The sequence below is a fragment of the Polyodon spathula genome, chromosome 15 (assembly GCF_017654505.1).
Source record: "Polyodon spathula isolate WHYD16114869_AA chromosome 15, ASM1765450v1, whole genome shotgun sequence".
Taxonomy (NCBI): Eukaryota; Metazoa; Chordata; class Actinopteri; order Acipenseriformes; family Polyodontidae; genus Polyodon; species Polyodon spathula.
In genome coordinates this window covers 21,293,657-21,316,976 of record NC_054548.1, presented here as the reverse complement: position 1 = coordinate 21,316,976, position 23,320 = coordinate 21,293,657, and the positions used below count along the sequence as shown (strand labels likewise).

Genomic DNA, 23,320 nt, shown 5'->3' with positions numbered 1-23,320 from the left:
GACAGTTCTCTAAAGCAGGTTGTGTGTAATAAATAACCCTTAGAGAAAAAGTGAGGATCATTCTAGAGCACAACAATAACATTTCATAGGGAAGGAAAAAGATAGCGAATACACAAGATGTGTTTTTTTTATTTTTTTTATTTTTAGAAACAATGCTGACACATTGCACAACATTAAAACACTTCAGTCTGGTTTAGTGGTTCAAAAGGAAAGCTTTTGTAAGTTAACACCGGACATTTCTTTTTTCTTGAAACACTGTGTAGACACAGAAAGAGGTGGGCAGTACAAGGAAAACCAGGAGAGCCTGTTCCCATCTAAAGTACGATTACAGATCATTAGCATACTGATAGAGTTTGAGGGGCCGGCAATACAAAGCGGAGCCCTCTGAACAATTAGCCACAGCAGTTGCTTTGCTGTTCAGAGTAAATTGTCTGTGTCTGTGTCCTGCACAGCTGTTTGACTGGGGGGGGTGCTGGGGGCTGGAAGGGCTGAACTGAAACTTGTATAATGTAATTGGTTGTAGTAGATTGTCTGGAAGGGGGAAATTAAAAACCGCTTGACTCTGTGGCAGTAGTTCTTTTAATTACCACAATGAGTTTTAATTATGTGTGGTGCATGGTTAACCACACAGCTAGAAAAAGGAACATGTTTTTTGCCTTGATGTAGCTCTGGAGGCAGGCAGCTTCCTCTTTTGGCGCTGTTTCATTAAGGTCACCTCCCTCTGGGGAGGCCATCAATAACAATGATGAATCAAAATCAGTAGTTGTAATTTCTGGTATCATTTTCCTAATTTTGGAATAACCCTGAACTGCGTGTGTCATTTCTATTAGGCAGCACAGAAGTAGCATTTATAACAAGATTTTACCTTAATGCATTTTTTGGTTATAAAATCAACACATTAAAATTGAATCTTTTAAGCACTATTAATCTTGCATTCTTTTTTTTTTTTTTTTTTTTTTTTTATCAAATCTGAAATACACATCTCGTATTTATATATTTATTTTGATGTGAGTCTGCAAACCTGCCACCCCCACTACTATTAATCTCTTATGAATCAAATAAGCTGTCACTTCACATTTTCAGGGTTATGAAATCTATGCAGGCAAAATCTAACTGCACCCTTCATTTTCACCTGTGATCTAAGTCCCTTCTTCCCGCTAGCGAGTTGGTTAAGTACCATTACCAGTGCTTTCCATTAAAATTACATTTTCACTGCCGAATCATTTTAAACTTTGGCCACATTGTGTTATAACTGGTACACGCTTGTATTCTGTGATTCTCTCAATAAAGTTATATTAGAGGTGGCGTCCAGTAGAAATTAACCTTTTCACTGTCTTAACCTCTGGACATTTCAATAATGTGTTTTCCGTATTCCTTTGTGTTTACAAATCATTCCATTTGATATGGCATGCCCATTTATGTATCTGTTTATGAGGACGTGGACACTGAACACCAGAGTGTTTTATTTCAATTGTGTGTTGCATGTTCAACATCTGTATCCATCAATTTCTTGTTGATCTCCCATTAGGAGAATTGATTAAACCTTGACCAAAATTGAATACTGTAGGTGGAATTTTATATATTATATATTTAGCTTTATTACCATAATGGTAATATTAAAAATAAATAAATAAATAAAATAGGGCAAACACACAACAGCCGCAGTCATTCACGGCATTTTTGGTGTATTCCCTAAAAGTGATACCATTCTTCACTAACGATAAAGCCAGCTTTTGATCCCAGTTAGTAATAATATTGTCTGTGACACCAGAACAATGTTACAGCTTGATTTGTTGCACTTCTCTGCTTGTTCTAAGGGATGTGCGATAAAATGACAAGCAAACCATTAAACCATGTCTTCTGTTACTTTTGAGTCACTGTAGTCCGCCCCAGTCTCTCAAAAGGGGGTTACCCAACACTTCATTTTTGTTGTACTGCGGAACCACAGTGTGTCTACAAATCCAGTCAAGTCCCGAAGGTCACCAATGCATTCCCATGCTCACTGCACATTTGGTTTTATTTTTCACCCAAACTAAGCACTAATTCATTATATAGGCCAACTCGCCTTTCTATTACAGCTGCTGATCAGCGTTTCTAGTCTGCTAATCCCAGATATTTCTTTTCTCTGGCACACTTTCTGCAAACAGAAATAAATGGATTTTATTTGTATACCTACTAGCAGAGCACAGTAGCACTGTGTTTCATTAAATGCTGCCAAGAGTCTGCAGGGGCCAGCTTGAGAATCACTGCAGAGTGGTTGGATAAGTGGTTAGCCTTCTGTGGCACTGGATTGTTTGGATAGCCCATGCCTTGGCCACTGGCAATCTGAGCTGCATGCCATGTTTGTGGTTTTCTGTTCTACCACATCCTACCACCCATTATGGGGCTGGCACCTCTAAATATACCCCTTTTGGATAGAACTTTGGGAGTTCGTAGTAGGTTAATGTTAAACCGGGATGTGAAGAATTGATGCAAAAATGTATTTTGTGTTGTATCATTTAGTACATATCAGTGTTTTTTAAGGTTGATTTTGTGAACATGATAGATACTGTAAAATAAATTCGGAGCATGTCTAATTTTTCGTTGCAATGTTTTTAAATTATACATAAACATAACTGCTTGATGTATCACCATTACAACAGTTTACTATTTTCTTTTTTTTTTTTTAATGAAACAAGTAAACTGCAAACCACCAGTTTTTAAAAACCAAATGTTTGGGCAGCACAACTAAAATGACAACTATCTAAATTACCTGTTCTATGCACAGTTTTGCATTTAGCCCTTGAAAAAAAGAAAGCAATACTCGCAGGGAAAGTCAGATTGGACAAGGTGCAGTTTAACCAACATTAGCTGCCTCTCGTCTGTTCTTGCTTTAGCAGCACGTGCTGGCCTAATGAAGCAGGAAATCTTAGTCTTCCTTAGAAGTTAGTCTTCCTCTCCCTGCATTATTGTTATGGATTTAACACTCGTGTCAGGAGTCTTGCAGCAATCAAATTATTTTACTCACAGAAGTGCATAAAGCCAACCACATTGTCCTGTAAGTAAGCTGCCACCTTAAAAAAAAAAAAAAAAGAACCCTGCCTTTTTCTTTTCCCAGATGTAGTAAGCCGAAGTAAAAGGATGTGTGTAGCAGAGAGGAGGCAGCCATATAGTGGCACAGATTGGTGTTCTGGAGGCGAGAGTGATGAAGATGAACAAGGCTTCTTCAGTAAGTCTGTCATTATGGTCTTGTGTGGAGTTCTAAGTGGGATACCAAAAAAAAATCATATTTAAGAAATAATAGATTCATGATGTAACTGTATATATTTTTTTAAGTTTCTTGCCTGCCTGTGTGTTTTTTACAGACTGTAATTCCAACGATGTGAAGCCCCAAGACTCTCACTCCCTTCCCCCTTCCAATGCAGGAATAAGTAGATCTTCCACGCCGTCCCATAATTCTGTTGGTGGACAGAATGCCACCTCTGAGACAACAGGCAGTCAGAAGGCTCCAACTAAAGTTGTTTACGTCTTTTCCACAGAGATGGCCAACAAGTAAAAATATATAGATTTTTTTTTTTTTTTGTGTGGGAGTGGGGGTTATGTTTATACAGCCTGCTCATGCCTAAAACTGGCTTTTAGCACAGTATTTTCTTTATGAAGGGTTGTGTTTGGGTCATATAACCATTAGTAACGTTAAGTAGTAAAAAGTGATTTCACATTGTACAAGACAAGTAATCAAGGCTGCTCATCTTATTCCAAAAATAGTTTTGTTTTTTTACATGTAGTAGAAATTGAATCTCAATGCTTGGAGGGGCCAATTATGTTTGAATGTCTTTTGCTTAAAGGCTGCAAAAGGAATACAAGGGCTGGAAGAGATGACAGTTTTATTTATTTTTATTTTATTTTAATTATTTAATTTTATTTCACTTAGCCAGGAGATTCAGATTTGCATTCACCGGTATGGAACTTCACTTGAGAGAAATAGTTGCAGGACATTTAAGTTGTTTGGAAATGTAACACAGACACTTTATTACATCTAGTGAAAAAAATAGATTTAATTTTAATGGCATTTGGTAGAGGGGGGTGGGGTGTGTCAATAATGAAAGCTTAAACAACTAAAACACACCAGTATAGTTCCTCACAAGGTCATAAAGCTTCCCATAGAAGCTGTATGAATCGTGAAACAGAAGAGAGCCCTGTCTAGGTCAGCTAACTGTTACTTTGTGTTATTTTTAAAGTTATTCGATCCCAAAAATTATTTAAACTAACTGAAATTCCGACAGTTTATTACATAAACTGTTTTTATTATTAAAAAAAAAAAAAAGAATTAAAGTAAAACTTTGGTATGAAAATAAATAAAACCCAAATATATTATTTGTTCTGCTTTCAGGGCTGCAGATGCTGTTATCAAAGGCCGTTCCGATTCCATTGTTGCCTACCACATGCAGAATATATCCAGCAACAAGACAGAAAAAAGTCATCTCCCTGTGGTAAGTAGAAAGTCTAGCAAATCTCTCCTCTGGCACTTGGAACTATGAGATATTCCCTCCAGTTCCCATTACAGTTCTCGTGTAAACCCGCCTTAGTTCTCCTAGTTTGGAAATAATAAGCATCCGTTCAATTAACACATTTTATATTGTCTGCTGAGGTACTATACTATTTTACCTATGATTTGCTTTATATTTGAATCTGTCAATATTGCTAGCATTTTTTAAATGCTCTAATTGGATTTTACTTGTTTCAGAACAACCAACGAAATGAGTCCAAACCCCAGCTGCAGCAGCAATCGTCTCATCCACCGGAACGAAATCAACAGGTATCCAAAGTACAGCCCAGCCAGCAGCAGCAGCAACCCCAACCTCAACCGCAGCAGCAGCAAGGACCGAAGTCTGGAAACCTGCCGCAGGACAGTGCAGGAGGCATGGACAATAAAAGCCTGCCAGTCAGTAGCCCCAGGAACACAACTCCTCATGAGGGAGCTAATTCCAACAGTACAACCGGCAACCAATCGGCCTCCACCCCGGGTCCTCAAACTGGGTTCCTTCTTCCAGAAATGAAAGGGGATTTGAAAATAACACAACAGCAGCACCACCAGCAACTAGCTAATGAAATTCTGTCCAGCATGGGGGAGAACCCAGAGGGTCTTTCCCAGGAGCAGCTTGAGCACCGGGAGCGCTCTTTGCAGACCCTGCGGGATATCCAGCGCATGCTCTTTCCCGATGACAAGGACTTTGCCCTTAAAGACCTGTCAGCCATGGGACAAGGCAATGCTGGGGCTCCACCCCAGAATGTAGGCATGATGGAAGGATTACCTAGTAAGTCTGATCAAGGACCCCTCCAGGCTATGATGGCCCAGTCCCAAAGCCTTGGCAAGCCTCCTGGCCCTAGGCAGGAAGGACCTCCATTTGGGCAGCCTGGTATTCGCGATATGCCCTTCTCTCCGGATGACCTGGGACCCCCACCTGGACCTCCCATGAACACACAACCAGGATCTGGGTCTGAGCACTCAGACCACATGACCCCAGAGCAAATAGCGTGGTTGAAGTTGCAGCAGGAGTTCTATGAGGAGAAGAAGAGGAAGCAGGAGCAAATCCAGCACAGACCAATGGCTGATATGATGCTTCATCAGCATGGCCCCAGGGGCATGATAAGAGGGCCCCCGCCCCCTTATCAGATGAACCCTGGTGAGGTTTGGGGACCTGGTGGGCCTGAACCCTATGGTGACCAGATGAACCTTCCCCCAAGAGGCATGCCTCCCCATCCCATGCAGAGAATGCCTGGCTTCCCTGGCATGATGAATCCAGACATGGATGGTGGCCCCAATGCCGTGACAAGACCAGGCATGAACTGGCCAGAGGACATGCCCAAGATGGGGGATGGTAGAGGGTTCCCTCCTGGCCAAGGAGTCTTTGGTGGTCCAGGAGGCCGGATTGAGAGATTCACTAACCCACAGACAGTACAGGAAGGAATATTCCAGCAGCAAATGGCAGAAAAGCAGCAGCTTGGCTTACCTCCAGGAATGGGCATGGACAACGTGCGTGCACCGCCCATGGACATTAATCGAATGATGGCTAACCAAAGGCCCATGGATTCTGGAAGTAATGGTGGTGGAGTCTTGTTTCCCAGGATGCCAGGGGATGGCCCTATGAGCCCCTCCAGGATGGATTTTGTGAAAGGATCTGGGAGGGACATGGAATTTGGCATGGGCCCTGGAGGCATGAACATGAACATGAAGGTGGATATGAACCTAAATGTCAGCATGAGCTCCAACTTGCAGATGATGGGCAAAATGCGAGAAGCACCCATGAACATGAGTCCTGAAGAAATTATGAAACTGCGTCAAGGTGGCGGCCCACCTGAACATGTGGGGCCACAGCAAAAGATGCTTCAATCACACCAGTTCCCAGACCAACCACAGGAATTCCACATGGGCCCCAACCGACAGTTTCCTGGCATGCCTCAAGGGCCAGGCGGCATGAGGGGCCCCCGGGGAGAACATCCGTTTGGGCCTGAGCACAGGACTAACATGGGAGGCAATGCCAGGCTTAGTCATATGCCACCACTACCTCTAAACCAACCCCCAAACTCTTCCAGTCTTAATGCAGGCCCCTCTGGTAATCCGCGAAACCTGGGTCGCAAGCCCTCAGATCTTGGTGTTTCTGCTAGCCAGGTCAACTCGCCCAATGTTAACCCCCTCAAGTCTCCTACGCTGAGGCAAGTCCACTCACCTATGCTGGGCTCCCCCTCCACAAACCTGAAGTCACCCCAGACGCCCTCCCAGCTGGCCGGGATGCTGTCTGGCGCGGCGTCTGTTGCAGCTGCTGCAGCTGCCGCAGCAGCTGCTTCCATCAAGTCCCCTCCTGTGATGGGATCAGCAGCAGCTTCCCCCGTCCACCTAAAGTCGCCATCCATCTCTGCTCCTTCTCCAGGCTGGACGTCCTCTCCCAAACCTCTGATGCAGAGCCCTGGGATCCCCCAGACCAGCAAGCCCTCGCTTAGCATGACATCGCCAAGCATGATGGGAAATGTAGAGCAAGGTAACAAATTTTTACATAATATAAAAAACAAAACATGGCTCTGATCTTGGAAAAACCTTACGTAATTTAGTCCAAGATCCGTAATAATCGAGGCTTTTTAAGGTATATTTTGATTGGCTCTTTACTTACTTTATTAAATCGTCCATTTGCTTTTCTTAAAAGGAAAGAAATCAGGTCAAATCCTGTGTTTAGGTATTCGGCTTTTTCTTCTGGTTCCAAATTAGCCACTCGATGCATTTCTCTTATTACACCCTCTACCATTGTGTCAAGAATTACTGGAAAACAGCTCCACCTGGTGGTCTCCTGCATAGATGTAGCCTTTTTAAATGTAATGACACAAAAATGTCAGAAACCATCTAGTTATAGTAAACTAATTAGGAGAGAGCATTGTTTTGTTTTTGTTTTTTTTGTTTTTTTTCCAGCTCCTTCAACAGTGGTGTGAATGGTGAATTAGTCTTTGTTAGTCTTCTTTCCAAAGATCTCCCTTTTGGTTGTCGTAATGTAGGAATTTTACTGTGTATTCTATTTGTTTTTGTAAGGCATGTTATAACTTATTTTTCATATTTTCATTTAAGATGGTTTAAAATTCCAAATTCATTTAAGCTATTTCTTTAGACCAGTGCCTCTTCTGTTGTGCGGTGGAAAATGCGTGTTTTATAAGAATCTTTGTTAAACCACCAAGTAACGTTAAATTCTAGATATAATCTGTCGTTAAAACAATTTACAGATTTTTCTATGGGGTATCCGAAATCTGAAACATCGCTTAAAACTGTATACTATAACAAATTGTGGTACGAATGAAGATTTATAACATTTGATTTGTACATTTCATGTTATACTTGCATATTTTTAAAGCAGATTGTTAAAAAAACAACCTGAGATCTTACCCATCTACACCCTAGTTGCATTAGATTTATTATGACATCTCACAAGATTACAGCTTTCCTACGAGATAAAAAGAGGATCCCACAGACCCAAAGTTTTTGTAGATAACACTGGCAGCCTTTTTTTGTTTTTGTTTTTTGTCTCTGCAATGAATGCAAAACGTACTGTTATTTTTGGCTTCATTTCTAATAGCTAGAGCTTTTAAAGACATGTCCTTTACCAGTGGTTTTGAATGATATAAACTTAAAAAGGACATTGTACAATACAAATAGCTGTCAGACTTCTCACCTGAACAATATTAAAAACAAAATATTACAATTTTTTTCACCCAGGTGGTCCACCTCCTGCCCCTCCCTCCAGTGGCTCTTATGCCATGCCCCCTGAGCCCACACTATCCCAGAACCCCCTCTCCATTATGATGTCCCGTATGTCAAAGTTTGCTATGCCTAGCTCCACCCCCCTCTACCATGATGCCATCAAGACAGTTGCAAGCTCGGACGATGACTCGCCGCCTGCCCGCTCACCTAACCTCCCGCCCATGAACAACATGCCTGGTAGAGAATATGTTTCAAACATTAAGTCCATGTTTTTATTTGTTTGTTTATTTTATTTATATATATTTTATTTGAAGCAATAAATACGTTTTACTACATAACTTTGTGTAGTTCTGCTGATTTTATATAGCTTTTAACTCAAGCTATTTGTCTTTATTTTGGTTTAGATATGACTTTATTTAGTTGGTTCATGTGGATAAAAAATGGTCAATTGAAACCGAGAAGCACTGTGTATCAGTATGCAAAACTTTCATATTCATGTAGCTTTATTCTAGACTAGTGCTAATACCAAGGTCTTCAATTGATACATAATTTTTCATAATGTATTCATTTTTTCTTCTTACTTTCTTTCAGGCATGGGTGGCAATCACCACCCAAACCACCCTCGCATGATGGCTCCGAACTCTACGGGACATATGCCATCCCTCAGCCCCATGGGGATGAACACTATTGGGTCCCAGCCTCTCTCGCATGGACTCCCAAACCAGATGCACTCTCCAAACCCAATGGGGCCCAATATCCCTCCACACGGTGGCCCAATGGGGCCAGGAATGATGCCCCATAACATGATGATGCATCCTGGCCCTCAAGATCCAGGGCTTGGCAACCCCCATATGTTACCTCAAGGTCGAATGGGATTTCCTCACGGGCAACAGGGTTTTCCACCAGTGCAATCTCCACCACAGCACATTCCCTTCCCCCACAATGGCCCTGGTCCTGGTGGGGTTCAGGGCGGTTTCCATCATGGAATGGGTTTCCCAGGGGAAGGGGGGCCCCGTCTTGTCAATATGCCGCAAGGCCCAGGTGGTGACCCTGGGCTCTGTAAGCCCAATGCACCTGGTGGCCCAGATTCTTTCAACTCTATGGGTAATCACATGCCATCCGTCTACACTGACCCTAATCTGCAGGAGGTCATTCGTCCTGGTGCTTCAGGGATTCCAGAGTTTGATTTATCCCGGATCATGCCTTCTGAGAAACCCAGCCAGACACTGTCATACTTCCCTCGTGGAGATGGCCCTGGCCGCAAAATGCCCCATCCATCAGGCCCAGTCCCTGGTTTTCCTCAAATGCAAGGAATGATGGGGGAGCAAAACCCTCGAATGGGACTTCCCATGCCAGCTATGGGTGGACCAGGTCACATGGGCCCTCAGGACATAGTCATGGGAAACCCAGCCCATAACCCTATGCGACCCCCAGGCTTTATGCCACAAGGCATGATGGGACCTCAGCATCGGATCTTGTCACCTGGACAAAGTGGAATGTCTGGGCAACCTGGCATGATGGGTAACCCAGCTATGATGCAAGGCAAAGAGCGAGGACCAGTGGGTCTTTATAATCACCCGGGACCGGTTGGGTCACCAAACATGATGATGTCGTTACACGGGATGGGTGGCCCGCAACAAACTATGATGATGCCGTCTCAGATGAGGCCTAGAGGCATGGCAGCAGATGTGGGAATGGTATTCAACCAGGGGCCTGGAAACCCAGGGAATATAATGTTCTAAGCTGCTAAAAAGACTTGTACTCACAAGCACATGTATTGTAGATTGGAACTACTGGAAATGGGCATCACTTACACAAGTGTACAATTGGGGGGGAACCTCAAACAAACAAAGTGACTTGCATGTGTAACAGTCATACTGTGACATGGAGAACGAACGCCAAGAGGGGTATAGAAAAACAAGAAAGCAGAAGTTGTGTTTTTTGGAAAGTCCAGAATGTATGAGATTAACCTACAGTGAATTTTTACAACATTAGTTCAACAGTTCCTAGTTTTTTTTTTTTTTTTTTTTATCCATTTTTTGTGGATGTGGGGGGGGGGGTGGGGGGGGGGGGGGGGGGGGGGGGGGGGGGGGGAGCTCCAGGTTTAGCAGTCTGTAGCTGTACTTTTTTTTACAAATAATAAAAACAAAGGATCGCCATTTCGTTACAAGTTGCTGTATGTTTACGTCATGGATCTGTTTCCTCTGGAAATAAAATAATCTTTGTATTTGTGTACTGTACTTGTATTGTAAAAGGGATTTTAGCAGTGACTCATTAAATCTATTTTTTTGGGGGGAGCAATTTGGCGAATAATATGCTGCACCAGTCACTAAACATGTCTGTTTACTACGGGAGGGGTCAACCATTATCACTTTTGTTTTTTTTTAATTCCAGTGTATAACAAACCGAACTATGACCTCATACAGATAATAGTATTAAAAGCACAACAATGGATTAACTGTAAAAGTGTTTTGTTATTGTTAAAGTTGTCATTAAGGGCAAAGTAATTGTAGAAACAGTGGAATCTTGTAAAATGCTGAGTTTGTCCTCCGTTTCTTGCGATATCTTTTTTTGTTTAAGGGGGGCGGGGGGTTAGAGATTAAGAAACTACGCACCTCATTTTTCAAATCATTGATCCTGTTTTCTGCGGCTTGTCACAACCTTTGTGGTGACAGTGCAGGATTCTTTTTTTCTTTCTTTTTTTAATTGCTGCAGTGTGTATCATTTTGTTCAAGAATTTCCCAAGACCGCTGTTGCATTGGGAGTGGATCTGGATGTCCAGTAATCCAGGTTATTGTAAGAGTTCTGTGTTTGTGTTTTTCTATCTTATCTCCCTCTCCCCCATGTAAAACTGTCATGTGTAACTCCATTAAATTTGGTACAGAACCACTTGCCAGGGCTGTGGTGTTGGAAGAAAAATAAAATATATTGTTTCGTATAAAATGGCCAGTACCGTGTTTTTCTTAGGGGCACCTCGTGGATTATGTCAACTAAAATGTCTCTAATTTCCCTGCCTTGTGCAGTTGATAGCTGTTGTATATTGAAATTGAATAGTGTTGAAATTGTGAACAATGACTTCTTGATATCCTTAATCTAATCATAAAATAGTATATCTTATGAATACATGTGGCCTCAGCAGCTAGAAAGGGATAATGCTTTCAGATTTTTAGATGAGTCAAATCTAAACCCAATCCTCGATACTTTACAATAAACCGCATTTGACTCCAGATTAGTAATTTGACCCTAACAATTAAATCCATGGGTGCAGGTGGAGACAGAGATATCTTAATGGGGGATTTACTAAATTCTGGTCCTCGTGCACTTCTATTGCATTGTATTTGAGTAAGCTGAAGCGTTCATGTAGGAAACCTGCACCATTCCAATCACGCGCTTCATTAATAAATGTATTAAACCCCTGACCAAGACACTACGGTAACTAATCACATTGTCATATACTGTATTTACAGTATAATCGTAAATCTCGAAAAACTACTCGCTTCTAAATCTTTTGTGGTCATTTTTGTATTACTTTAGTATAAGTACATGTTAATTTGGATTCATATGTTGTTTTTTTCTGACTTTATGTGAATATAAAGACACACATTTGCCTGTTTTCCCATTGGAAATAGTGATATTTTGAAATATCACTGTCCTGGTCACAAAAGCAAAGTTTGTGGGGAATAATAGCCATTTTCTACACTTTTGAGGCATAAGCAATTAGGAAATAACATTTACTACCCAGGAACAAAAAAACACAATGTATCACTAATGAAACATTTATCTCCGGGGTTACTTACTTACTGTCGAGAAGAGTCTGTTTTTTTTTTTTTTAACAAATTCTAAAAAGATATTATATATATATATATATATATATATATATATATATATATATATATATATATATATATATATATATATATATATATATATATATATATATATATATATAATATGTTTAGTGTTTCTTTTCAGAGACTAAGTATAATAAACGTCCTCATCTCTGCATGGTATTAAGGTTAATATTCCCACCACAGAGCCAGGCAGCTGTAAATCTAATTAACCCATCTACAGTACTGACAGAGATCTTCAAACTAAGACAGCACCATCTGGTGGATGGCTACGCTAGTATTCTCTGTAACACTGATGTTCACTAAAAGATCTTTGTGGACAAAGTTACTGCTAACTGCTTGGAAGTCCTGCTACAAAAATGTCAGTACTTGGTATACCATCTCGGACTGTTTACAGAAAACAAACGGGATACTTTAAAGACTTCTTTCCCTGTATGCTGGGTTTTACTGCTTAACTGGGACAGAGACAAACAAAACAATGTAACTGTAAAAAAATGAAGATTGCTGTTGAATAATTAAACAGTTGTTTTTATCTGGCACGGCTTTACGTTTTCTACATTTTGCAGCTGTTCCACGGTGATCAATTTTTACTTGTTAACACCAGTCGACATGCTTCCAAATTAACTACAACCATGATAGCTGCCAAATTCCCTTTCTTATCCTCCAGTACGTCACATGAAGGCTACAAGACTTCCCATTTTCTTGGGGTGGAACATTAGTGCAGACAACTCCATAAAGGAACTGCATAAATGTTCTTCATTTTGAGGTGTTTCACTAAATTAAGAGAATTTGATACTGCTTCCTTCAGATATTAATAGCAGGATACATGTTTTCACCATGTTTTCTCTTCACTATTATGAGTGGAATTTAGAAAACAAGTGAATAAAAGCATTGGTTCTTTATAGCAATCAACCAGATTTTTCACCTTATATTTCCTTCAGAGTCCATTATCAAACGGCAATCTATTTGCATGAAACATGCAACTGTAAATATGGTAGCCTCTATTCACTGTGAAAACCTGAACTCTTGGTCAACTTTGAACAACAAACAGGAATTTAAGCAACAATTTTATTGTTTAATAGGGGCAATCATGATTTTCAAAAAACAATTCGACATTTATAGCTATGTTTTTAATTTGTGCAGTGCAATAAAATTTTAAATGATTGCTATGGACAGCTTTTCATAATCTATACAGGCGATCTTCGCCTTACGACGCTTCGACTTACGACTCTTGCTTTACTACCCTTCGACTTTACGACGTCGGTATGGCATTTACGACATGGCGAGCCCTGAGCCATGCATCATATGTGCAGCGTGCAACCTTTTTTTTGTTTTGTTTTTTTTGCAGTTAACAATGTCTGATAAGAGCAATTGACATTTAAAAAGAAAAAAACTTAAAAAACTTTAAAAACTGTCAAATCTGCCATGTGATGAGGGGCTTAACTTCAGGTGATCGTAGTTCCGGCTAGGAGTACCACATAGACACACTGAATATGTCATTGGAAAGCCCATAATCTATACTTAAACAAGTCAGGTAGGAATCTGAATAATATGTGCGTAATCACCGGGCTGAGTGTAAAGAGTTAAATAAATATTTGCATGAGTACAATATAACGGGTCATTTTTGTAAAACTATATTACCTGGCTGAAGAGTCAGGAACGTAACACTGATTTATAACCTTGTTCCTATGGGAAAATGTGCTTTGACTTACGACGTGACTTTCAGGAACCAATTGCGTCGTAAGTGTGAGGACTGCCTGTGTATGGGTTCTGTGCTTACAGGACCCATATTCAAGATATCTTGATGTAATTGTGCATGCTTTTAGCAAACACACAAACAATATACATGCATTGCAATAGTCAGACTGGAGCAGTAGTGTTGACAAGAAAAAACATACTCCACTATCCCCAGGTAAAGGACAAGGAGCTGCCAGATGGGAATTGTGTAACTGCTAATCATGACATAGTGACCATGGATTCTGTTTACATTTGCATAAATTAACTTGCCTACTGACATTCTTATGTCATCCATGTGTATCCAAGCCTACATAGTCCCACTTGTGAAGTGTGGCTAATGTTTCCTACTTTGCATCCATCTTTTTCATTTAAGCGCTGTCTTAAACAATATAATCTTTTAATGCTGATCACATCTTACAATGCTTAAAAAAATACTGAAGACTAAAGTTGCTTAAATATATAGGCCTACACAGGATTCAGTTACATATAGGGAAAAAAGAATAATGTCGCAACAGACCATTTAATTTCTGGAAATCTGCCCTAAGTCGCTCCACAGCAAATATTCAATTTTTGGTCACTTGCAAAATACCCATTGTGCTATCAAGCACATCACATAAAGTGACACTACAGTCTTCAGGTTTTTGAACTGGATCATTATTTGTATAGCATACATTTTTAACTGAAAACAATACTTATATTGTATGTACTGCATACATAAATGTCAATCGTGTAAAATTATAAGAATCTAATTCAAGTTATTAGTTGCTTTAACTGACACCTTAATCAATGTAAAATAGATTTGCATTTATGCCACAAATACAAATGATTAACGTAATAACTTCCTGGGATGTTACATAAAAAAGGTCATAACATTACAATCCAGATAGAAACCTAGTTCTAGCACGTGGTTTTAATTCAGTTTCCATCACATGGATTACTATATTATGCATTTATTATTAAGGGTAATTGTTTATTACTCTATAAAATGGGTTGAGAGATATCTGCGTTCTGATTGGTTGATAGGCATTCCAAGCCATTGAGTTACTACAGTACAACCAACGTGTAAAAACAAGTCCCGGCAAGCATTTAAGAACCTCTATTTTTTCCCTAATAAAAACAAAATAACAATACGCTGTCAGACTTCCTCCATGTAAATTTTATCTCCACACATTGCTGGAGGATTTAGACCGCAGCAGTTTTTATTTAAAAATATTCAAAATACTCTAATAATTTATTTAATTTATTTGAATTAATGTAGTATTAAAAAACAATTTGTTTATATCTGTTAAATTCATTGGAACTATTACATTTATTGGAACTATTTTTCCTAGCATAGTAAAATATTTAGGAAAAAATATTTATTCTTTATTTCTAAAAACTACTAACCCATTTTATAAGCGCAATAAGACAATCCAGGCTGGGTGGTGCGGTTATTCTACCACAACCAACACCCTGCCGTGTCTTACTGCTTATGCACTGTATAGCAAGGTCGATTTACAATCTTTAAAACTGTACAGTAAGCAGGTAACCAGGCAACAGGCAAAACACCACAGTAAAGTGATCTCATTGAGTGTTTTAAGTTATACTTTTTAAATCAAACTCAAAGTAAACACTCAAGCCCTATATGTGCTACTGAAAATATCACCCAGTGTATTTGTTATTTCAGTGCAAGATGCCAAAAATTATGAAAAGAAAAATACTGACATGGATGCACACACCCTGACTTGCACTACCGTTGTCTTCCCAAGTCCAAGATCTGGTATTGTCTGAAAATGAATAAATACTAAATTTCAAATAAACCACTATTCATTTAGTAATATTTTCAGTTTGGTTACAGAGCGCACCATGTCCCTTGGAATCCAGCATGTAGGGTAAAAGAGCTTTTCTGAATTCATTCAGTGGGCAGAAGACATCACTGCAGCCTCTGACAAGCTGATCCTAATTTGGAGGAAAAAACAGTGAAAAATAAAAAAAAAAAGTTTTTTTTTTTTTTTTTTTTTTTTTTTTTTTTTTTTTTTTTTTACTAGCTCAATGTCACTGCAACAACCAAACAATGCACATTCTTGTTTGCAGGTTTTTTTCAGGTGCCTAGTGAAGTTCTACTGAACACTGAGCCTGTCATTATTTGATATCTAATTTTAATGACTGTCTATGTCTCTGCTGTAACATTTTATTTATCAATAAAATAAAATATTATTGTCAGTTTATGACCTCAGTACAGCTGTAAAAATGCCAGCATCCTTCATAAGAGGAAAATTAATTCCGATTGGCTGTTTAGACTCAATGTGGAAATTCATTGCCATTCACTGGAACTCAATTGTAACAGTGAGGAAAGGACAGCTTTTTTTTGTTTTAAAATCAACACATTAATTAATTTATTTAGTACCTGCCAAAACTTATTAAAGACAATTAAGGTACGAGTATCCGCACACCCCTAATCATGCCTAATCGTGCATTGATAAATCTTTCCACTTACCTGACCGATATAAGACACTTTGATGTAGACCTCCTTGGAAAAGTGGTGCTCATACAGTTCCAGGGCGATGTCCGCACCGTATGGAGGCCATTTCATGTCAAAGATGCCGAGCGCCATCAGACAGGGCATCAGAGTTGTGTCGTGTACTGAATACAAGTACAGCTTTCTACCAGGGGACAAAATCAACAAGAAAACTTCACACCGCAGCTAGTTCTAGGAGGCAACATCATTCTGTTGTGTTTTGTGTCTGAAACATAGGGTTTGAGGAGTCAGGGATGAATAGAGACATTTTATTTACATGATGTATATATCGTGTAAATTACTATTGTTCCCTTAGGCCTTAACCTTAACTTTATTTCAAGCCCCTAGTACCAAAACTCAATTGTCATTTTGTTAATTAAATATTAGCTTCAGAATAAAATATATAATTTAATTGCTTGGGGGGGGGGGGTTCATCCTTAATTCCTATATAAGACAGTTAATTCCGATTTTTAAATGTACATATATATATATATATATATATATATATATATTTTAGCCATATTTCTTACATGTATGTACATAGCAGTAATTCGTTACCATTTTTTTTATGGTACTCTAATAAAATTATCACATTCAACAGTGTACTGACTTTTATGAGCACATACTCGTGTACTAAAATATATATTTATATATATATATATATATATATATATATATATATATATATATATATATATATATATATATATATTTTTTTTTTTTTTTCTTCACGTGCTCGTACAAGTCAAATTTATTACCGGGAATCATCTGAAGACTTCTCAATTTTCTTCTCAATATTGGTCATCAAGGTGTGAAGCAATGGTCCAACAGACAACTGAAGGTTTTCACTGGCAGAGAAAAAAAATAAATCAAATAAACGCACATCCTCTAGAGTCATTCTGATTCACTAATAAACAATATTTAGGAATAGTCACAAATGTACATGTACTGATGCATATACTTAACAGTAGCATTTTGTTTATGTCAGTTTTTTTTAAATGTTTTTATTTCAAGCCAGTCAGTGTACTTAGTTTCGGTCTCAATCTTGATAATCCATACAGTGATCTTGGAGAAGATAACAATGTGATAGGTAGGGCATGTACCTTATATCTTGATCTGTGCTTAACATTCTTCCCCTGGTGTCATCATCACATGACATGCCTACCATTCAGTTCAAAGTCTATATTTGAAATGTTTTTTGTGACCTAACTTTTTGTGACCTAATCTGGCATCAGAATACCAAGGTGGCGCCAGACCTGGCATCTGAGATTTTGTCGAAATAAGAATACTTAGGAAATACAAGGTACATTTACAAAAATAGCTTTAAAATGAATTCCCTTCTCCGTGGCAGAACTTGAGATGTAGTATTAAAAGCTACAGGAAAAGTGGTGATTGCCCACATTTACCTTTTACTTGGCTCATAGATGTAATATACCATTTCCACAGCTCGCTCTTCAATGGTCTTCTGCCAGTTCTTCAGCATGGTGGGACATGGTAAACCATGGGCCTGAAACAGGCAGTAGTCTTAGATTGTACTATGATGCCTTCCAAGAAGTACTATGAAGTCTGTTAATTGCCAATGGTTATAACGCTGCAGTGCACTTTCGTCATTTAGTTGCATAACATATAACTGCTTGGCTTGAGGTATATCCATACTGTGGATTAGCTAGTTGATGTAGAGGGCTTAATTTTTGCAATGGCAAAAAGGGAGTGCTGTTGAAGCCTGTGTGTGTGTCATATAGATTACTAACAAACAGATAACTGCTTTTAAGGCTTGATTCATTCATTCAGCATCAGTGATGTCAAATATCACACATCATATGATCTGGGCTTTAACTGAACCCCACATGGGCACTTATTGTTACGTCACTGAGTTCCCCATGGTTTGTTCTGTGCCAGTACCATAATTCTGTGCTTGGTGCATAGCCAGGCATGTTGTGCAAGCCACAGCATACATGGATATACGCCAAGCGACTTAATGCGAGCACTGTAAAAAAAAAATTAAAAAAATTAAAAAATGCTGTGTTACAGTATTTGAATACAAGCTTATTGCTGTTGTCTTTTTAAACCATTATCTAGGGCCAAAAAAAAACCAAACAAACCCCACAGCTGCTGTATTACCTCTCTGGCCACCAGGTCATCCCGTATTTGAATGAAATCTACATGTTTGTGCCCAACGATCCCCAATAAGCTCTGTATCCGTTTCAGATCCTCAGCAATGTCAGGGAGTAGAACAGACTCAGTCCACCTGTGTCTAAATAAAAAGGATGCTTTAAAGTGTTCAAGAACACCCTGCAGCGTTACTTTCCTTTGCTGTATTATGTGCTGTTCACATCGCAGCAATTTTATTTCAACATATTCCTGATAGTTTAGTTTTTAGGTTTTTTTTTTTTTTTTTTTGTATAAAATAAATAAATACATGCATTAAAAAGGGAATTACATTTTTTCAGCTTTTACTTGGGAACATTCACCACGAGAAAGAGATTTTTTTTCTAAACATTGCAGTGTATCCGGCTCCTGTTCCCTGCTGCTATAATGCTGGTGCTTGATTGAAATGAGTGAGGTATTGTGGGAACAGAAAACCAGCATTGTTACAGGAGGGAGCGTGTTTTGGGTACATCCTTTCAAGACATTTGTTTTCTCATGGCAAACGCTCCTGAGTAAATGTTGAGAACTATATTACCCATTTGATTTAAATTATGATCCATGATGTACAATTAACATTTTTAAAAGAGTCTGCAATATGTTTAAAATGATAACACTGCGATTCAGACCCCGATGGGGCTCAGCAAACATAAGCACTGCAGGGTGTTCTGTAACACTTGAACCCTGTAATGCCACATTTTGACATCCTCTGTAGTATATAGTCTTTACAATCAAAGTAGAAAAGCTAACATTTTCGCATAAAATACATCCATATTTTAAGGAACCTAGTGGTCTGGTTTCATAGAAAAACTTTTCTCTGTACAAAAATACTTGGGATTCACAGGGTTAACTTTCACTCCTGAACATTTTTATGCAAAAGCGAGTGCAAAAACACAATTCTCTGCCACGCTATATAATCTAGGCTGTTCTTTTAACCACACGTTTAAACGAACAGTCCAGATTCTCAAATGCAGAGACTCTTTGTATCTGTAATCTGTATACCACAATTCTATTTCAACAAAGCGCGCAGCTCATGGTACAAGTCTGCTTTGAAGAATTACCTGCTCAGTAGGTTCAACAGTTTACAGCCATGGTAGTTGGGGTATAAAATCTCTGTCTCTGCTTCAGAAGTTAGGATTTTCACTACTCCTGTTGAGATAATTGAACTGTATCAATTAAAACACTCTTTCACACGTCACATCACAGAATAAGGATGTGCAAGGTAACCATGCTATGTTATTATTTGGTATTAGAAAGTTCAACACAATGTATAACTTGTATTTAGTCTATTTATCAGTATTGGAAGGTTCTGGAAACTGTTTGAATTCTCACAGCAATTGCCATATTTGGAAATTCACCAAAAAGCTTTTCTACAATTGAGGAAAGCTGGATAACTGATCCGCCCCCAAAGTGGAAGGGTGTGTTCTTTACAGCCATCCGCGTGAGGGAAATAAACACAGCAACTGGTTTACTGGAGCTCAGGGTCCATGGAAGGGAAACGGACGGCCGAGAAAGAGCACTGTCCAGTCTGACTGCACATTGAAAAATAGACTCCAATCGTTTTGTCGGCGTGGTGTGATGAACATATACACAGACTTCATAATTCTGCTTTGTTTCGTATTGGTTTGGGCAGGTTATGTACAGAAATATTATGTTTCAAGTAAATATGACAGATGTATGCAAATGCTCAACATAATAAAACAATTAGATGTAGTTTTGATGCTGGTTTTTATGTGACAGAGCCCTTTCTTAGTCCTGTGATTGAAGGAAATGTCTTACTCCCAGATTCTGATAGATTACTAAATTCCATTGCAATAAGATAAACGGGGCAAACTCTTTGGTGTGACATTATATATATATATATATATATATATATATATATATATATATATATAGTGAATGATCCACTCACTTTTCACGTTCGTTGCCCCCTTAAGATAGACCCAGGACACAGAAATGGAATTGCTTTAGCGCTGACGCGCACTTTAATAAACATAAAACAAAACAGAAATAAACACCTAACTCCGTTTTGGAGCTCTCACTATACACCAGCCGATCCCTGACTCACACACAGGACGGCTAAGCCGTTTACCTGACAAACACAAAAGACAAACTCATATTAACACTCAGCACTTCACTTTGTAACGACTGCTCACACACACAGTCGGGCTCTTTACTCAGCAGCAGCCCCGAACAAACTGCCTATCTCTCTTAAATACCCTGCACCTGGCTCTAATTTACAACTACCACCAGGTGCAGGGGATTACTAAACAATTAAGAAATTAAACCCAAATGTGCATTCTTATAAGTTTTAGCAGGGAAGGATTTTAACCCCCTCCCTGCTACCTTACACATATATATATACACACACACACACACACACACACACACACACACACACACACACACACACACACACACACACACACACACACACACACACACACACACACACACACACACACACACACACACACACACACACACACACACACACACACACACACACAGTTTACACCCCCGACACCCCCGTGCAGGAGAATAAAACTCACCTTCCTGCTTCTGGTGAAATAACCCAGCCAGCAAGCACATTGCAGATTCAATGGTTCGTACAATGTTAGTGGAACGGACACTGGGTGATAAAATGCACATAACTGAATTAGCAGAAGGGCAATTAAAAAAGATTAACAATCTCACAATCGGACAGTCTATATTTTTACTTACTAGACTTCTGAAGACCTGAAGATCGGGGAGAGAAAGTTGAACTCCTCTATGTACGTTTTTCTTATTCGCTCTCCCAGATCGTACAGCTGCTGCTTTCCTAAAGTGGTAAGCTGACCAGGAAATGTCCCTCCCTTCAGTAGATAGGAAACAGGCTATATGGCTCACATGTACTGTACATGAGAAAATCATATATTTGAAAGCAAAGCTCAAGCAATAATTATAGTTTAAATTGGAGGGTTAATTTACAACTTTACCAGCAATTATTTCTGATCATAACTGTTTTATTCGCCACCAAGGCTGTTGCAGCGTCAGCAATTCTCATCCACTGTACTGATGATAGTGGCAGTAAAAAAGAAAACTAGCATGAGGGGATATACACTGTTTACTGGCCTCATTTTCAGTGTGTTTCTTCTAGTTTTTAACTCTTATTTTTTGAAAGAGGTAAAGTGCCTGTTAATTGTACAAAATTGGAACCTAAAAACTAAGTACTATAATCCAAGTTCTGTTAAATATTTTGAATGTGTTTGTTTCTTTTTTATAACATTTACATGATTTTTTCTCCTTTCAGATTTTATGTGAATTCAATGGTGATTAAGACATTACTGATCCAAAGACATTATTTATAGTAATACCAATTCATAGTTTGTATGCAACTATGTTATCTAAAAACAAAAACAAAGGTCTGTGCAACATACAGAGGTTTCAAACACCAAATTCAACCCAGGGTAGATCCACCCTACCGTAAGTGTGTGCGCTCTGTAGCTGTCCTCAATCAGGGAGGGTGGTTTGGGGCCACCACTCAGGTCAGTGACTACATAATTCATAGATGTGTGAGAAGGATCCTTCAAAAGGTTTGGAACCCATTGGGCCTGTGGTAGAACAAACAGTGGGTGCATTAAGTTGAACACACACAGTACTTACAAGATGTACTTTTTTGTTATCTCTCATTAATCTTTTTTGTTTGTTTTTCAGTCTCAACTGTCTGGGTTTTCAGCAAAGCATATGGGGCTTTGTGTTGCCTGGCAACAGCAACCTTTTTAGTATGACCAAATGCTGACTGCTGCAGTCCAAATCACTTTATTCATCTCCATCAAGGAGATTGTACACACAGCTTTGGAACCAGCCAAGCGCAAAATGATTATTTTTAGTTCACACAATGACCCAATTAAAATGACATTTCTCAGTCTGTACAGTATATCAAACTAAGAAACGTATACTTTAGAATCAGCTAAAAAGACATTGCTCAAGAACCAATACAGTGCAATTACTCTGTAATAAATATAGGTAAAAAAAATATAATTTATGAATATAAAAATATTTGTGAAATAACAAACACAACTTCTGTCGTTTCTTACCTCTTGTACGTCCGGTATCGATTTCAACGGAGTCCTGGCCCCATGTCTGAACAAAACCTGAACCAGTTTGAGTTCATACGGAGAAGGGTGTGCACGACCAACATCTGCCTGTACTACCGTCTTCTTCTGTAGCCAGTACAAAACAGCACCGCACCCTGCTGTGTTTATAGCACCCACTCTAGCCCAAATACCCATGCTCAATGAAATGTCTACTGTTTGGGACTATAAATATTAATTTCCTATAAAACTAATATACACGATTACAAAATGCGATTTTGTAAAATAAACATAACCTATGTGCATATAAAACACGCTTTCAAAGAAAATAACTGTAAACAAAAATACGAACAAAATAAGTGGATTGATGATATTCATCTAAACACTACAAGAAAGTACTATACTGTATTATTAATATTATACCAAATGTAAATATTAAATAACACGTATACAATTGAATTCATATCAAATTACATAGCCTTAAAATATACACACTGATCGCGACTGTCATTTTTACTCTATATTTGCAACCTGGCAAACAACTCACTTCCTTCCTAAAGCTACCAGTAACTAAGTTTCTACCGCTTACGTTAAATTATATTTGCTTAATGCCCTTGAAATACTCGTGACATATGTCAAGCTGCACATCTATTTTGTAGGCGTTTGAACTCTCAAACGTACGCGAAGCTTTATACGCTAAATATGTATAACATTGTTTAAAATACCCAGGAATACAAACTGGTAGATATGTACTTCGAAGTCATCCACCCTTCTGCATTCTGTTCCTTCCCTTACTGTA

General features: G+C 38.9%; 2 protein-coding genes across 7 annotated transcripts in view; one reads left to right on the top strand and one right to left on the bottom strand.

Moving 5' to 3' along the window:
• LOC121327732 (B-cell CLL/lymphoma 9 protein-like) overlaps window positions 1–10,258 on the top strand; it is an 89,605-nt gene extending 79,347 nt beyond the window's left edge. For all 5 annotated transcript variants that reach the window (XM_041271912.1, XM_041271915.1, XM_041271914.1 and 2 more), the window contains exons 6-11: window positions 3,098–3,208; window positions 3,345–3,531; window positions 4,370–4,469; window positions 4,724–7,016; window positions 8,234–8,455; window positions 8,810–10,258. In XM_041271912.1, the coding sequence (XP_041127846.1) occupies window positions 3,098–3,208; window positions 3,345–3,531; window positions 4,370–4,469; window positions 4,724–7,016; window positions 8,234–8,455; window positions 8,810–9,960 (4,064 nt within the window). In that variant the 3' untranslated portion in view covers window positions 9,961–10,258. The remainder of the gene's footprint in view (window positions 1–3,097; window positions 3,209–3,344; window positions 3,532–4,369; window positions 4,470–4,723; window positions 7,017–8,233; window positions 8,456–8,809) is intronic.
• Window positions 10,259–13,726: 3,468 nt separating this feature from the next.
• On the bottom strand, window positions 13,727–23,320 carry LOC121328065 (lysophosphatidic acid phosphatase type 6-like). 2 transcript variants are annotated; one of them, XM_041272543.1, is made up of 10 exons: window positions 22,525–23,320; window positions 21,910–22,038; window positions 21,170–21,300; window positions 20,998–21,077; window positions 19,507–19,594; window positions 18,422–18,554; window positions 17,707–17,807; window positions 17,059–17,148; window positions 16,280–16,445; window positions 13,727–15,741 (listed from the first exon to the last, which is right to left on the bottom strand). In XM_041272543.1, the coding sequence occupies exons 1-10, from the start codon at window positions 22,717–22,719 to the stop codon at window positions 15,610–15,612; spliced, it is 1,245 nt and encodes a 414-aa protein (XP_041128477.1). In that variant the 5' UTR covers window positions 22,720–23,320; the 3' UTR covers window positions 13,727–15,609. The 2 variants fall into 2 exon arrangements, with proteins under 2 accessions (XP_041128477.1, XP_041128478.1); XM_041272544.1 differs by having other exon boundaries at window positions 15,649–15,759.

What these genes read in the sequence shown, in the direction of transcription:
- LOC121328065 (XM_041272543.1), bottom strand. Translation starts at nt 22,719, where the DNA reads ATGGGTATTTGGGCTAGAGTGGGTGCTATAAACACAGCAGGGTGCGGT. An exon ending in ACAGAGCGCACACACTTACG is followed by an intron (nt 21,301 to 21,909) that starts GTAGGGTGGATC and finishes TATCTACTGAAG; the next exon opens with GGAGGGACATTTCCTGGTCA. An exon ending in AAGTCTTCAGATGATTCCCG is followed by an intron (nt 16,446 to 17,058) that starts GTAATAAATTTG and finishes GTCCCCTGGTAG; the next exon opens with AAAGCTGTACTTGTATTCAG.